At 41.0% G+C, this 17275-nt stretch overlaps 1 protein-coding gene across 3 annotated transcripts in view; it reads left to right on the plus strand.

The window, feature by feature from the left end:
• Window positions 1-17275, plus strand: part of AGPAT4 (1-acylglycerol-3-phosphate O-acyltransferase 4) — a 245138-nt gene that overhangs the window by 117736 nt on the left and 110127 nt on the right. For all 3 annotated transcript variants that reach the window (XM_033939936.1, XM_033939938.1, XM_033939937.1), the window contains one exon: window positions 972-1133. In XM_033939936.1, the coding sequence (XP_033795827.1) occupies window positions 972-1133 (162 nt within the window). The remainder of the gene's footprint in view (window positions 1-971; window positions 1134-17275) is intronic.

A 17275-nucleotide genomic window follows, 5' to 3' on the forward strand; every position in this document is an offset into this window, starting at 1 on the left:
GCTCAATGGCTAGCATAAATACCCATACCTAATTGTATTCCAAAACCAAAATTACTGGCTGACATATGCCTGACCTGCTTATGCCCCTCCTAAGTCCTTGCCTCCCTTGAATGTATGCATTCTGGAATTTGAGTGAACAACTTATGGAATAGTAACTATGGGCAGTTATGTGTGTGAATACTAATTGGTGCCAAGTATAGTCAACTAACAGCCAATTATTGAATTAACTTATGTACACAACTTAACCTTATTCTGTAATTTGCACACCTAAAATTTATTTGCTAGTCAGAAATTTAAGTGTACAAATTTATAGACTTAGTGGGTCAGTAGAATATTTTTATTCAGTGTACTCTATATAAATATTTCTGCTGGAGGTTTTAGTGGATTTATCCCATTGCTGGATAGTAAGGTACACTTCTCCCTCGGTATTCGTGGGGGATAGGGACAGAGCTGGACCGCGAATTGAGAAAAACCACGAATATCTTCTCGTCCGGCTCTGACCCATCCCTGCCTCCCTCCTGGCATCCCGGCCTTACCTGGTGGTCTAGCAGGCTTTTGGGGCAGGAGCGATCTTCCTACACTCCTGCCCCATGCAGATCGCCAATAGGAAATGACTGCCGTGAGTTCCCATAGTCTCTTGAGACTACGACGGGAGCTCACGGCAGCCATTTCCTATTGATGATCTACATGGGGCAGGAGCGTTGGAAGTTCGCTCCTGCCCCGAAAGCCTGCTAGACCACCAGGTAAAGCCGGGATGCCAGGATGAAGGCTGGAGAGAGGCGGAAACGTGCTAAACTATGGGGGGGGGTTTCCCCCTCCTCCCCAAAAATCGCAAATATGTGAAATCGCGAGTGTCAAAACTGCGAATGGGGAGGGGGAAGTGCGTTGATCAAGATAGATAACTCTATTGAAATCTGGTATCTTTAAATTGACTAATGCATTTTTTTGTTTTCTTTTTTTTCTTGTTGCAGAGCTCAAAGGTTTTGGCAAAGAAGGAGCTGTCTTATGTACCTCTTATTGGTTGGATGTGGTATTTTCTGGAAATTGTCTTTTGCAAACGGAAATGGGAAGAGGATCGTAATACAGTAGTTCAAGGCTTGAAAAATCTCAGGGATTATCCAGAAAACTTTTGGGTATGTACAGAGAGTAGAAACTATGCACTTGTTCTTCTGGCCTACACAGACAATAAATAAAGAAAATAATTCTTGCCTGCCTAATTCTGTGTTTTAGACTCAGTACAATTGTGTGAGCTGGAAATAATATGCTAAGCATTTTTTAATTGTACAAGTATACAGGATCTGATGATCTCAGAAATCCTGTTAGCTGAATATTTTCAAGTGCTCCACAAATAATAACTCATAACCAGAGAGGTGGAGGAAAAAGCATCAGACCATAAGCTAGCACTAACTTATTGCGCTGCTAGTTTAATCAATCATAGAAAAACCTCCACACGTCCATTGAATAGTAGGAACAAACAACATACTTGTTCAAAACAAAATTTACAAATGTGCTTCTCTTATGTAGCATGGACCCCTGACAAAGGCTGTATTTCATGGTTAAACAGGTAATAAGGATCCAATCTTTGACAGCGAAATAGTACCAATTAATGGTAGCATTCAGCCCATTAAGCTGTACTGAATTAAAAGTATAGCTCCAAAATTGTTCCCTGTACTGAAAGTTCAATTGCCTGTTACTTTCTCAAACATGCAATGAAATATGATCCAAGAAAAAACACCTAAGAACTGCAAACACATAGGAATACAAGGGAAAAAGAAACCAATGGAGACTCCAATAAGGATGCAAAGCAAACAACCAAAACAAAACTGCATAAAAATGTACAAGGTGCAGGAAGTCATAAAAACACAGATAAACAACATAGATAAAATAAATGTATTCAAAGACTGGTCCTTGTTCTCATGTGTACCAGACCCAACATGGTCCGTGTTTCGAAAAATACGTAGATTATCAAAAATCAGATTGGATGAAACAAACAAAATCTCAAACGAATCAGACGTAAAGCTCTCTTGTCTAAGGTGCCTTAGATACAGATGTTTAACTGCTTGAATGGTATTAATCTACAAACAAATTTTTTCCAGAGATAGAGAAGCAATAAAACTAGAGGACAAAATATGCAGTTGTGGGGTAATAGACTTAGGGGTAATGTCAGGAATACTTTTCAACAGAGAGGGTGTTAGATTACATTACGTTAAATTACATTACAGATTTCTATTCCGCCATTACCTTTCGGTTCAAAGCGGATTACAAAAAGAGTTATGGAAGAAGGGTTACAACGTTAGATCAGAGAAGGTTTCCAAGAGAGGGAAAAGTAGGATCTGGGGTTAGGGAGGGGATGGTAAGAGGGGGGTTAAGCTTTATCAAGGTATTAAGCTTTATTAAGGGATTTCTTGAAGAGTATAGTTTTTATTTCCTTTCTGAACATCTTGTAGTCTGGGGTTGTTGTCAATAGGTTGGAGACTTGGTTGTCTATCTTCGCTGCCTGAGTGGCCAGTAGTCCGTTGTATAGTTTTTTCCGTTTTACTTCTTTGATTGGGGGGTAAGTGAATGGGGTGTGTGTTTTTCTATGCCTGGTAGTGGTGGTTTGGATGAGGCGGTCGTTTAGGTAGGTTGGGCTGTCTCCATTTATAGTTTTAAATAGTATACAGTAGAATTTAAATTGTATTCTTTCCTGGATTGGAAGCCAATGAGAATTGATGAATGCCTCAGTAATGTGATCATGTTTTTTCAATGAATAGACGAGTCTCAGAGCTGTATTCTGAATTGTCTGTAGTTGTTTAATCATTATTGCAGGGCAGGGGAGGTAGAGGATGTTGCAATAGTCTAGGATACTTAGGATTAGAGATTGTACTAGGAGCTGAAATTGTGTTTTTTCAAAGAATTTTCGGACTTGTCTAAGGTTTCTCATAACTGCAATAGATTTCTGTATTGTTTTGTTAATTTGTAGTTGCATGGTGCAGCCTCTGTCAATAGTCATACCTAGAAGTTTTAGGGTGGTTTGCAAAGGGTAGTTGATAGAGTTGATTTCTAAGTTGGTTATGGTTGGGATTTTGTTATTTTCTAGGAGGATGAATTTAGTTTTGTCTGGGTTGAGTTTCAGTTTGTGGTCTTCCATCCAAGTCGTAACTGTAGCTAGAGTTCTGTGTAGTGTGTCTGACATTAAGAGCATTGGTTGGTCAAAAGGAATGAGGATGGTGATGTCATCAGCATAGCTATAAGAGGATAGGCCTTGTTTGTTCAGGTAAACCCAAGAGAGGCCGTATATAGGTTGAAGAGAGTAGGGGACAGTGGGGACCCTTGTGGAATGCCGCAGGGGTTGGACCAAGGTTTGGATTTTATTTTGTCTGATTTTACTTTGTATGTTGTGGATTTTAAGAAACCTTCAAACCATGAGTATACTTTATCTGAGATGTCTATTGAGTCCAAGATTTGCAGTAGGATGTTATGGTCTACCAGGTCAAATGCTGCCGTCAGGTCCAACTGTATGAGCAGCATTTTTTTTCCAATGCCGAGGTGTTGTCTTGCTGTGTCGATAAGGGAGCCTAGTAGATGTCTCAAATGCTCTCCCGGTGGAGGTGGTGGAGACAAAAACAGTGACGGAGTTAAAAAATGCATAAGATAGACACAAAAAGGCTCATATTGGGACCACAGAAGATCACCAGCGACCCTAGAAATTTAATGCTTGTGTTGTATCTGACCACATGCATTGAATTTCCAATCTATTTTTGGCTGACTATCTCATAGTTGGCTAATTCTCAATGACTTGTCTTTCGCTGCCGAACTTAGCCAGAAAGCTGCTAATTGGTGGTGACCAGCTATGTTGCTGGACATAGCCAGTCACTGGCCATTCCACTAAGCTGGATATTTAGTGTGAGATAGCTGGCTATCCCCCATTGAATATTGATGGATAGCCAGCTATGTGTTATTTATACAGTCGGGAGCCATTCCCAACTTTCTAAATAGTGCTGATTATTGGCTCCATAGGATCTCCAAATAGAAAGAAGATGGTATCAAAACAAAAACTTGATAGATCAGCAGCTATAATTTTGTTTAAGATGCGCAGGAGTGGTGCCTAAATGGCAGTTCCAGCAGGAGGGAAGCAAAGCTGAAGTAGGTTTCAGCGGCACCTCGGAAGTAGAGCCAGTGCATGGCTGACTTTTTTTATAGTCTGAGACCTAAAAATGGCAAGGATGGATCAAGTATGCATGTTTTGTGCTGCATTCATATCTCGAGGGAAGGGGAAGGAATCTTATAGTGGAAATTAGCAAGTAAAATTTTAAAATATACTGGATTGTTGGTTCAACATTGCCTTGATAATGAATGTGATTGATGGACAAACAAAATGGATCACATAGGTTTATATCTGTTGTCGTTTATAATGTTACTATGGGGATCATTTTCAAAAGAGAAAAATGTCCAAAAATGGCAGATGGACATTTTTCACCAAATCATCCAAATTGCTATTTTTGAAACCTATTTTCTAGATTGATTTCTATGCTGTTCATCTCCAGTTTGTCTAAATCTCAAGGAGGCTTGTTAGAGGTATGGTATAGGTGGGACTAGGATAGGCTTATGACTTGGATGTTTTTCTGCCATAATCAAACATTTTAGAAAATGTCCAGGACACAATTCGGACGTTTGGGGCTAGACCTGTTTTAAAAATTAATAAGTACCAATGGGTGCCCAAACTGACTAGATAACCACTGGAAGGATGGAAGCATGAACCCCCACATTCCCCCCTTCCCCCAATAGTCATTGACCCCCCCCTTCCACCCCCTAAAGCTATGAATGAAACAGTACATACATGCCTGTATGACAGCTGCAGATGTTATGGCTAATTCTATTAGAGCAACAAGCAGGTCTCTGGAGAAGGGGATCCAGACCCATCTCCCACTCTAACTATTACACTTGTGGTGGAGAGTATGAGCTCACTAAAACCCCACTGTACCCAAATATAGGTGACACCTGTAGGCATAAGGGCTATTGTGGTGTACAGTTGGGTCTAGTATGTTTTGAAGGGCTCAGAATACAATACAAGAGGGTCATGGTGATGATGAAATGTATACCTGAGACCCTTTATGTGAAGTTCACTGCAGCACCCCATAAGATGCCCCACTGTTCTGCTGGTCCCTCCTATACACCAATAGCTTGTTTTGTGTGTTTTTTGTTTGGTTGTTTTATTTTTCAAAAATGGTCAAAAAAGATAGATGCACTAAGGGTGAAAGGACATTTAAAAAAATGATGTTTTGCGGTTTCGAAAATGACTATTTTCTCTACCAAGTTTTTGGACACACTTCACAAAATGTCCAAATTCAGACTTAGATGTCATATTGTAAATGCCTCTCCATGTCACTATATTCTGTCGCATGTTCAAGGAGGTAACAGGTGATTGAACTTTCAATGGAGAGAACACTTTTGGATTTATACTTTGAATTCATTATAGTCTAATAGGATGAACGCTACCACTAATTAATTTTACTTTTATTAAAGCTCCATTGCTCTATTTTCTCTTGATTGGTTCAGGATAACAATTCAGTCTCTGTCTGCTAATCAGATTGAAGTACGTATTTTCTGATTGGGTCCTATGGGGACAAAAATGCTGAGGTGCCATGTTTGTTCACTCACTCGTTGGAGAAACAGTATTTGCTCAGTATGAATATATTGGGTTTTAAAAATATTTTTTGAGTATGCATGTAATGGCTGAGATTTTTTTTTCTTTTGCATATCACAGATTGTTTCCTTATTCCCTGAAGAAGTGGTTGTTTAACCACAAAACGATGGCCTTCATCGGGGGACCTTGTTACATGAGAAGAAAATTTGCACATTTTTGTTTTGAACAAGTATGCTGTTTGTTCCTATTATTCAGTAGGGGTGTGGAGGTTTTTTGTGCCTACGATTGGTTAAATTAGAAGCATAAGTTAGCGCTAACTTATAGTTTGATGGGTTTTCTTCCACCTCTCTATTACAATATGAGCGCTGATTATTAGCGTATTATTTGAAGACAGTTTCAGGACTATTATACATTTATATATTTGTTCCTCCACTATTTCCATTGTTAGATTATTTTCAAATACTAGCATGTAACAAAATGAAAGTGCTGATACTTTTCTAGGTTATATAAGGTTGCTCACCTAGAACTTTTTTGAATTGTGGGAAATTGCTTCCTTTGATTCAGTACAGCTAGAAAGTGAGGAGTGGAGAATGGGAAGCTTAGGCCACCACTGATCCCAAACCAGTACAGCTTTATTTGTGGAAAATTATTGCAAAAGTGGACATTCTGGGATGGGGGAAAGTGGCTAAATTGTTTATAATTGTCTATATAGGATTATCATATGGCTCCAGAAAAAGGAGGACAGATTGAGACATCTGGATTTTACTTCCATTGCTTTCAGTGGAAATAAAATCTGAATGTCTCAAACCATCCTCCTTTTTCTGGAGCCATATGGTAACCTTAAGTCTATATTTCATCAAACTTCTGAAAATTAATGTGACATGGTCAGTATTTATATTTAACATTAATAAACATGATACCTGCTAAATACTATGAAGTTTTAAAATAAAGGGCATAACTATTCTTTATCTCGCTTTAATGAACAGAATCTTCCCTCATTTCCTTTTGTAAAGTAAAAAAAGGAAAGGATAACAAACTGATCTATTCATTAAAATATTACTATATTGTTTGTTGTTGTTTTGGTTTTATCAATATTTTATAATAGCTGTATTATTTTTTTATAATTCAGTTGATAGTATTTTAAACTCTTACTACTTCACTATTCTAGCCACACATAAATCTATGTAAATGTAAATATAGGAACTTCTATAGCATTTGCTGATCATCATGAAAATCAAAAACAAGAGTTGCTGTGACAGTTGCAGATTCTGTGATTAGGGTCAGGGGTATGAGGTGGGGGAGGGCAAAAGGTATTGGGACACAACTGTTTAAAGTTGATGACTGGTGTTTTCCTACTCTTGCTTTAACATTAATGTTGCATTGGATATCTTATTCCTTTTGGTGTGTATTACTGTTATCATCACTAAAATGTTTACACACAAAAACAAGAGTTGCACAGATACAGCATGCATAGTGAAATGTTCAGAAGGAAGTCTTTAAAAATATTAGATGTGTTCATAATTTATTTCAAAGATTTGGTATACTGTCATTCAAAATGATCTCATGGGCTCCTGATGCAGGCAGTAGAATTGAAACACAGCCTATGTCAAGTCCATATGCACTCGACCATCAAAGATTGATGTGCTGTATTATAATAAAGGACAGTTCTATGCTGGATCACCCTCTTTTTGTTTGGTCATTCCAACTGTCATAGGTACCAGCTCTGTGGGTGCTAAGCACCCCCAATATTCTTTCCAACACTTCCCAGACATCAGAGCTGAAATCTTCAGTTGTGTAGACTGCAGGGGAAAGCAAGAAGAAAGGCTATGTCTCTGTAACTACTGCTCCCGCCTCCCACTATAGCCCATTGGTCAGATATTTCTTAGCTAGCCAATAAGTTTCAATGGAAGCAGGACCATTATCTTAGGAAACAACATTGGTTAGACTTTTCTTTGCCAGTCAGTAGGCTGCAGGGGAAAGCAGAATTGAAGGTTCCTGTCTCCTGAGCTATTGGTCCTGCCTCTGCAGCTTATTGGCTGTCTAAGGAATATCTGAGCAATGGGTTAAAAGCAGGAAGCAGAGAAGAGTTGCACTGTAGGTTAGAGGGGGAGAAGTGCTGAGGGAGGTACTGGGAAAGGTATGAGGAAAGAAAGCTTAGACAGGCATTGAGAACTGGAAGACATTTTTTTGAGGGAAGCGGTATAGAATGTAAATGCAAGTTGGGGTGGATGGGCTGTGATTGCAAGCTAGAGTGGATAAGCTGTGATAAAAATAAGTGGGTGAGGAATGTGCTGAAGAAAGAGAAACGGAGATGAGGACAGGGAGAGAAACTGTGGGGTTCAAAGAGGAGCGGTGCTGATAGGGGAGATAAGCTGAGAAAAGGGTTCTGAACTTAAGAACAGCCTTACTGGGTCAGACTAAAGGTCCATCAAGCCCAGTAGTCTGAGTCAAGGGGAAATGAGAGGCAGAACAGGCTAAAATAGATTTAGGGAGTGGAGCAGGAAAAGAACCATTAAATTCCTTGCCCCCAAATGTAAAACATCAAATTATGCGTGTGTAAAAAAATTAAAAAGTGCAGAGGGAGTAGGGAGGGGAAAAGAGGACAAGGAGGAGTGAGGAAAGAAATTAGAGGAAAGTAAAAAAATAAATAAATAAATGAAAAGAGTGTGGTATGGGCTGAGGGACTGGTTGGAGAAAAGTGCTGTGGATGGCCTGAATGGAGAGAGAGAGAGAGAGAGAGTATGATGTTGACATGCTGCGAGTGGGAGGAAAGTGTGAGGACCCTAGCTTTTAATATCTTCACATTACCTGCCCTACTCCTGATATTTAGATACGGATTGGTCCTTCACTAGCAGATGTATTTTGTTTTAGTTTGCTGGGTAAGAGGAAATTGCTGTGAGTTTTGCATTCATCCCCAAAGTTGTTTCCAGTGCCTACTGTGTATTGTTTCAAGCTTTTGCAATTTGTGGAACTTTAAGGTTCTTCTGTCTTTTTCTTCCAGGAACTTATCTAAATTATTTTTTTAAACCCAGTATTAACTACATTAATCACATCTTAGTTGTGCATTGGGTGAAAAAATACATCCATTTGCTTTGAATGTTCTACTTATTGGCCTCATGGAGTGTCCCTCTAACCTTACTTGTTTATTGAAAAGGTAAAAAATTATTCTGTATTTACTCGCTCCACCCCCTCCCCCCCCCCCCCCCTCCTTTGCTTTTTTGGACTTCCATCATCTCCTCTAGGCTTTTTCCATATGGAAAGACTGCTTCTCTTATCATTTTTGTTGCCTTTCTCTGTGTGGTTCTACTATGGATTGATGCAGAGGTGTTATTATATTCTCTGCTTTATTCTTCATTTCTTTTCCAATACCTTTCATTCTGTGTGTTTTTTGACAGCCACAGCATACTGAACCATAGATTACATTGTATTTTCAACAGTGATGCCAAGATCATTTTCCTGGATTGCATCTCCCAATATGGAATACAATTTGTTATGTTGTGTTATGTGCAATCTATTCCGCCAAAATCCTCATTAGAGTTCTAGGCAGGTTACAAACAGCACATTATTACATAATTCTACATAAACATGTTACAAAGAATTATACATGCTTTAAAGAATTATATATGCTAAATAAAATTATAAAATTGTGCATACATATATCAAAGATAGCAGCTGACCATTAACATTGTCTTTATTTTGGGTGATTTGTATTATTAGTCTGAGGAGCTCATTTTCAAAATGATAGACGTCCAAAAGATGGCATAAACTGGCACATGGACATCTTACTAATCTAAATGTCCAGGTGGGCATTTTCGAAACTGACTTTCTAGATGTTTTTCTGATTGTTTTGTCTCCAGTGCATCTAAATCTTAAGGGGGCAGGTTAGAGGTGTGTTTTGGGTGGGATTAGAGTGAAATGTTTTACAGCGACAATCAAACTTTTCAAGATGTCCAGGGCACAATTTGAACATTTTGGGCTAGATCTGTTTATCAAACATATAAGGGCCAAAAAAGTACCCAAACTCACCAGATGACAACTAGAGGGATGAAAATATGGCCCCTACACACTCCCTCAGTGGTTATTGACTCCCCCTCCCACCATCCAAATATCTTTATGAAACAGTACATATCTGTCTCTATGACAGCTGCAGATACTATGGCCAGTCCTAGTAGAGCTGCAAGCCCCTAGAATAGCCTAATGAGCAGTGCAGTGGACTGCAGAGAAGGGGACCCAGTCCCATATATCACCCTAACTAATAGACTTCTGGTGGAAAGTGTGAATCCACCAAAATCCTACCATACGCCATATAGGTGACACCTGCAGGCATAAGGGCCATTTGGTTAGTGTACAGGTAGGTGAGGGCTCACTATAAAATGTACAGGGTTATGGTGAGATGGGTACCTGACACCCTTAATGTGAAGTTCACAGCAGTGTCCCCTAGGGTGCCCTACTGCTGTGATTGCATGTCTGTGGGGCCAGTCCATTATAAATGGTGGCCACTTCCTACATGCAAATGACTTGTTTTGGATGTATTTAATTTAGACTTCTGTTTTTTTCAAAAATGACAAAAAAAAATTAGATTTCTAGCTGGACAAATGTTTTGGCTTCGCTAGGTCCTTCCTCATATTATTCATACCATTAGGGGTGTCTTCTCTATTGCAAACTTTGGTATCATCCACAAAGAGGAAAATCTTACTTGACAGCCTTTCAGCAATATCACAAAAATATTAAAAGGAACAGGCCCAAGAATCGAACCTTGAGCCACATTACTGGTAACATGCCTTTCCTCAGAGAGATCTCCATTGACCAATACCCTCTGTCACCTTCCACTCAACCAAAATCTGACCCAGTCTTGTCACTTTGGGGCCTGTCCTGAGTGTACTCACTTTATTTATTAGACACCTGGGTGGAACACTGTCAAGGGTTTGCTAAAATTTAAATACACTACATCTAGTGCACTCCCTCTATTCACTTCTCTGGTCACCCAGTCAAAGAAAGTGATCAGATTTGTTTGACAAGACCTACCTCTAGTGAATCCATGTTGCCTCGAGTCCTGTAATTCATAGGATCTCTTTTTCCTCTGCCCCCCCTTCCTGTAGTCTGGCATCTCTGTCCTCCCCTTCCCTTTCTTCCCCAGGAGATCTGACATCTCTTTCTTTCCCTTTCCTCCCCAGTCCCATGATCCAGCATCTCTCTCCTACCCTCCTCCTGCAATTTCTTTCCCCCTCCCCTACCCCTAACCGGTGCCTTCGTGACCTTCCTTTTCCACTCAGTGCTGTACTCTTTTCACTCTTCGGGTTGTGAGCAGCATGAGTGAAGTAAACATGCTGCCTTCAGCGGCCCTGGAAGCTTACTGCCTTTGTGGGGCCAAGAAGCTATAGCAAAGGGAAAGCTTCTGGGGCTGCTGAAGGCAGTGTGTTTACTTCAATCATGCTGCCTATGGCCTGAAGAGTGAAGAATGCAGCACTGGAAAGAGTAAGGGTAAGAAGGTACTGGATTCTGCCAGAGGAGGAAGGGGGAAATGGAATCAGGTAAAGGATTGGGGCCATCCAAGAGGTCATGGAGGGCTACCACTGGCTCACTGGCCTTGCATTGAAGACCACTGATCTAATGGGTCATGGTTGGGTAAAAATACGAGGGTCATTTCATAAATAATGCACACTTTTAAAATTTACATGTTTTATTTTTTTTTTCAAGTAAAGTGGAACCTTGGTTTACGAGCATAATTCGTTCCAGAAGCATGCTCGTAAACCAAAATACTCGTATATCAAAGCGAGTTTCCCCATAGGAAATAATGGAAACTCGCTTTGATACGTTCCCACCCACCCCCTGAGGCCAACGGCGCTGCTCCCCCCCCCTGCTCACAAAGGCCCCCCCCTCGCGTGAACCGGCACCCCCCACCCGACCAACTTGAACTCACCCCCCCTCCCCGTCTGGCACCGGCAGGAGAACCGAGATCGCTCCCCCCGCTCGCAAAGGCCCCCCCGCTCGAATCGGCACCCCCTCCCCGAGAATCTCAGTGAGAGGGAGAATTAGAAGGGCTTGAGCATGCGCAGATACATGCTCAAAGCCGGAAGAGGCAGGAAGAAGATCTTCAAGCGGCACTGGCACGTCCTGTGGGCTGCGTGCCAGTGCCCGATGGGGGGTGAGTTAAAGTTGGTTGGGCGGAGGGTGCCGGTTTGCGTGGGGGGGGGCCTTTGTGAGTGGGGGGAGGAAGTAATGCTGGTTCTCAGGGTGGGTGCTAGCAAATCGAGTCAACACTCGGTTTGCGAGACAAGTTTTGTGTGAATGTTTTGCTCGTCTTGCAAAACACTCGTAAACCGGGTTACTCGCAAACTGAGGTTTGACTGTATTTCTTTGCAGTCCTTCAATTTAGTCTCCCTACTTTGCAATGACTAAGTCCCAACGTCCGGGAAGCTTCATTATGCTATCCAAGACACCGTTTTGGTTCAGTTGCCAAATGGCTCGGGTACTGGCAGAAGAAAGCTTTTCCAGGGATGCAAAACGATGTCAAAGCATAGGTTGTTTCAACTTTGGAAAAAGGTCTCATGTCTGGACTGTAGGGAGCATGAGGTAATACCTCCCAGCTGTATTCGTGTAGTTTTTCAATGACATTCCCTTTGTGTGGGTGAGCATTGTCATGAAGAATGATTGGCTAAGCCAAGAGCAACTGAGGTTGGGTTTTTTTGCATTTTTCAGCGCATTTTTTGCAAAAAATCATGATAATATACTGCTGTGACACTTCTTCCACATGGAACTTTGTCTGTGATGATGATGTCTTCATGATCATAAGCAAAAATCATAATTTGTTTGACTTTTGATTGAGCTCATCAAAATTTTTTTGGTCGTGGGGAAGATGGAGCTCTCCACTCATTGAAAAACTACGCGAATATGGCTGGGCGGTGTTACCTCATGCTCCCTACAGTTCAGACATGAGTCCACCAGACTTCGACCTTTTTCCAAAGTTGAAACAATCTATGCATGGACATTGTTTTATATCTCTGGAAGAGCTTTCTTTCGCCGGTACCCGAACCAGTAGCGGTCCTAGCATATGTGACACCCAGGGCCCATCATTTTTTGACAACCCCCCCCCCCCCATCTATATGAAAAATATGATTTTTAGTAACAGTCCACATATCGCACAACAAGAGTGTACCTAGGAGAAGGCAGCATCTTAAACACTGCAGTGAGCACTAGAACACCAACACATACATTGTAAAACTAAACAAGCCAGATCCCGCACAGTCAATTGATCCTGCAGTCAATGCCAACTGAAAACTATGTTCTTTTCATACACACAGAACAGAGATACACCCTCGCCCAATATGGAATAATCACAAAGTAAAAATAGAAATATGTAGACAAAAGTTAAACTGAACCACCAAAATCCAGACTCTGCATATAGTGCAACACCACAACACCGCAAAAACAGTAATACATGTCCTCTAATACTGTGCAAAATATAAAGACAGTAGATGTAAATAAGATAAAAATAAAACAAATAATGAGAAATAAGAAAATACCATTTTATTGGACTAATCCCCGTAAACTCGGTCCCCATCCCTGCAAACCACCTGATTCCATCCACACAAGCCTTGAATTGTTTTATATTGAACTTATTATATTAAAGTACAAAAAGAAACAATATTCTGTACAATTGTAAATTTATAAATCAGTGTCTTCTCCCCACTCTTTCTTCCCCATTTCCCTTAAGCACACGCACATAAAAACAAGCAAGTAATTTTATATCATTTTCATTCTATTCATTCATAGAAATTAAAGTCTAAATAATGCCAGTCACATAACAAAACATGATTTTACAAAAATAATTCCCTGCACAGTAAGCCTGCAAGGATTCCTAGATGTCTTTCAGCAGCTCCCCTCCCTCCCTCCATCCCCCTTACCTTCATGGCCAAGTCAAAATGATCTACCAACAATAAAATTTTAAAAACACAAAGCACACTGTACGCAGAGAAAATGTTAATTATCATTTATATTCCGCGGGTTTTCAAAAAAGTCAAGGCAGATGACTTTATGCCATGTCACCTCAGTAACAATTGTACAAAAATAGACAAATATACCCCCTCCCTTTTTACTAAACCGCGAAAGCGGTTTTTAGCGCAGGGAGCTGTGATGAATGCCCCACGCTGCTCTCGACGCTCATAGGCTCCCTGCTCTAAAAACCGCTATTGCAGTTTAGTAAAAGGGGGCCTTTGTTTGGTAATTTCATCAGTCTCTGGTTACACTTTATTCTTCTGACTGTGCATCCAATATTTCTTCCCTTCTTTCAGCCTCCTGTATGCTTCCTCTCCTCCAGACCTCATTCCCTCCCCCAACTTTTTCTTTGCTTCATCCTGCCCCCTTCTTTCTTTCTCTCTCCATGCCCCCTTTCTTTCTGTATGTCTGTCTTTCTCTCTCTTCTCTCTCTCTCCGTGCCCAATTTTTTTCTTTCTTTCACCCTGCCCCTTCTTCTTTCTCTCTCCATGCCCCCTTTCTTTCTCTTTGTCTGTCTCTCTCTCAGTGCCCTATTTCTTTCTTTCTTTCACCCTGCCCCTTCTTTCTTTCTCTCTCCATGCCTCCTTTCTTTCTGTATGTCTGTCTTTCTCTCTCTTCTCTCTCTCTCAGTGCCCTATTTCTTTCTTTCTTTCACTCTGCCCCTTCTTTCTTTCTCTCTCCATGCCCCCTTTCTTTCTGTATGTCTGTCTTTCTCTCTCTTCTCTCTCTCTCCTTGCCCCATTTCTTTCTTTCTTTGTTTCACCCTCTCCTCTTCTTTCTTTCTCTCTCCATGCCCCCTTTCTTTCTCTATGTCTGTTTTTCTCTCTCCGTGCCCCATGTCTTTCTTTCTTTCACCCTCTCCCCTTCTTTCTTTCTCTCTCCATGCCCCCTTTCTTTCTCTGTCTGTCTTTCTCTCTCTCTGTGCCCCATATTTTTTCTTTCTTTCTTTGTTTCACCCTGCCCCCTTTCTTTCTTTCTGGCTCCCTGTCCCTCCTTTCTTTCTTTCTTTCTCCCTGCCCTCCCCCATGCCACCGCCATTGGGAAACATGCGGGGAAAGGCTGCCACTGCCGCTATCGGGAACAGGCCGGCGCCGAGTTCTTCCTCCCTGCTTTTCTTCCCCGTGGGGCTGACCAACTCTCGCCGCCCGACGTCAATTCTAACGTTGGAGAGGACGTTCTGGGCCAGCCAGCCAGCGATTGGCTGGCCCAGAACGTCCTCTCTAACGTCAGAATTGACGTCGGGTGGCAAGAGTTGGTCGGCCCCGCGGGGAAGAAAAGCAGGGAGGGAGAACTCGGCGCCGGCTTGTTCCTGATTGTGGCAGTTGCAGTGGCAGCCTTTCCCCAGCGGCAGCCTGTTCCCCGGTGGGTGGCCAGCTGTGCACCCCCTTAGGGCGTGCACTCAGGACGGACCACCTCCCCATCCCCCCCCTTGTTATGCCACTGACCTGAACCATTTGGCAACTGAACTAAAACGGTGTCTTGGATGGAATAATGAAGTTTTCTGGACTTTGGGACTCGATCATTGCAAAGCAGGGAGACTATATTGAAGGATTGTAAAGAAATACTTGAAAAAAACCCAAAACATGTAAATTTTAAAAAATTGTGTGCATTATTTATGAAATGACCCTCGTATTTAGACTGTTCACAGTACAAATGGGACTGGGAGAGGCAAAGCTGTGCAGGAACTTAATCTCTCCTGAGCTCTTTTGTAAACAAAGAAGCAACTAGCAGGGAGGAAATACTCCAGAGAATAGCACTTGGTCGTTCTTCAATGAAGGCTCTTGACAAAGTATTCAAAAGCAAGAAGGTAACACGCTAAACGAAGATCAGACTTGTCTATGCACTCATTTTCTCAGTGGTCAGTTACAGATGCGAAAGCTGGACACTAAGGAAAAAAGACAGAAAGAAGATTGAATTATTTGAGCTTTGGTGCTGGAGAAGGATTTAGGTGTGCCATGGGCTTCCAGAAGAACTAACAAATTGATTCTGAAAGAGATCAAACCGGCTATGTCACTCGAAGCCCAGATGTTGAAGTTACGACTATCTTATTTTGGTCACACCATCAGAAGAGAGAGATCACTGGAGATGGACATCATGTTTGGGAAGAATATTTTTCCCTCTTTTTCATGTTTGTCTAAAGTTTGTGTATTATTTGTATTACTAACTCCCCATGAGGTCTATTTTTGTAAAGTTTTAACCCACATTTCTGTTGTTTTCGGGAAAAAAATTTTTTTAAAATATTATTTGTACACCGCTTAAAAATTTGAGCAGTATAAAAAATTTTTAATAAAACTTGAACCAGGTGAAAATGGTGACCTGCAATCAGATGACTGGACATGTTGAAAACAACCATGGGAATGATGCTGGAGGACTTTTCTGGACTAGCACAAAATTGATATTTTTTTTAGATCCGCAATTCATCAAGTCACTAGGACTCAAATATGAGTAGATGGCACCTAACAACAACAACAATCAAATTGTGTTCACCTGTTCCTCTCTATTTGCAATTTGGAAACACGTTCACAAGTCTATGGGTAAAACAAACCTGCAAACTTGCAAGCACCAAAAATTACCCCCTTAAAGATGGGATAACTAACATCAGTCCTTTTATGAACAAATTTATATACTGTTTTGGTAGAAGCAACAAAGGCATCTTGATATAAAATTACTCCCAATATGAATATGTGCTATGTGGAAAGTTTAAAAAGGAATGCCTATGTGTGTTTATTAAATATGCACTCAGAACAAACTTCCATAGTACACAAATCGACAGGAAGAAATTTACATCTGCTCCAAAGAAGGTGTATATAGAAACATAGAAGTATGATGGCAGATAAAGGCCAAATGGCCCACCCTGTCTGCCCATCCATAACATCCACTATCTTCTCCTCTCTCTAAGAGAGCCCACGTGTCTGTCCCAAGCTTTCTTGAATTCAGACACAGTCTTTGTCTCCACCAGCTCTACCAGGAGCCTATTCCACGCATCTACCACCCTTTCTGTAAAAAAAGTATTTCCTTTTTTATAGAAAGGATGGTAGATGCATGGAATAGTCTCTACTGTGCTAAATCCTATTGAAATAAATACTTGATCTCTGATTTCATGTTGCTTCTTTTATTATTTGTTATATTGAGGGAGCTCAGAGAATATCTGGCGGGTCCTATTAAAGATTTGTTCAACAAATCTTTGGAGACGGGAATGTTTCCTGGGGATTAAAAAAGAGCGGATGTGGTCCCTATTCACAAATGTGGTCGCAGAGATGAAGCAGGAAACTACAGGCCGGTAAGCCTCACTTCGGTTATTGGAAAAATAATGGAAGCATTTATGAAGGAAAGAAGAGTGAAATTCCTAGAATCAAATGAGTTACAGGATCCAAGGCAAGATGGTTTTACAAAAGGTAAATTGTATCAGACGAATCTGATTGAATTCTTTGATTGGGTGACTGGAGAATTGGATCAAGGGCATATGCTAGATGTAATTTACTTAGATTTCAGCAAAGCCTTTTACACGGTTCCTCATAGAAGGCTCTTGAATAAACTTGATGGGCTGAAGTTAGGACCCAAAGTGGTGAACTAGATTAGAAACTGGTTGACCGACTAAACTAAAACTAAACTAAACCTTAGATTTGTATACCGCATCATCTCAACAAACACCAG

This window comes from Geotrypetes seraphini, chromosome 3, assembly GCF_902459505.1.
Source record: "Geotrypetes seraphini chromosome 3, aGeoSer1.1, whole genome shotgun sequence".
In the NCBI taxonomy this organism is placed as follows: domain Eukaryota; kingdom Metazoa; phylum Chordata; class Amphibia; order Gymnophiona; family Dermophiidae; genus Geotrypetes; species Geotrypetes seraphini.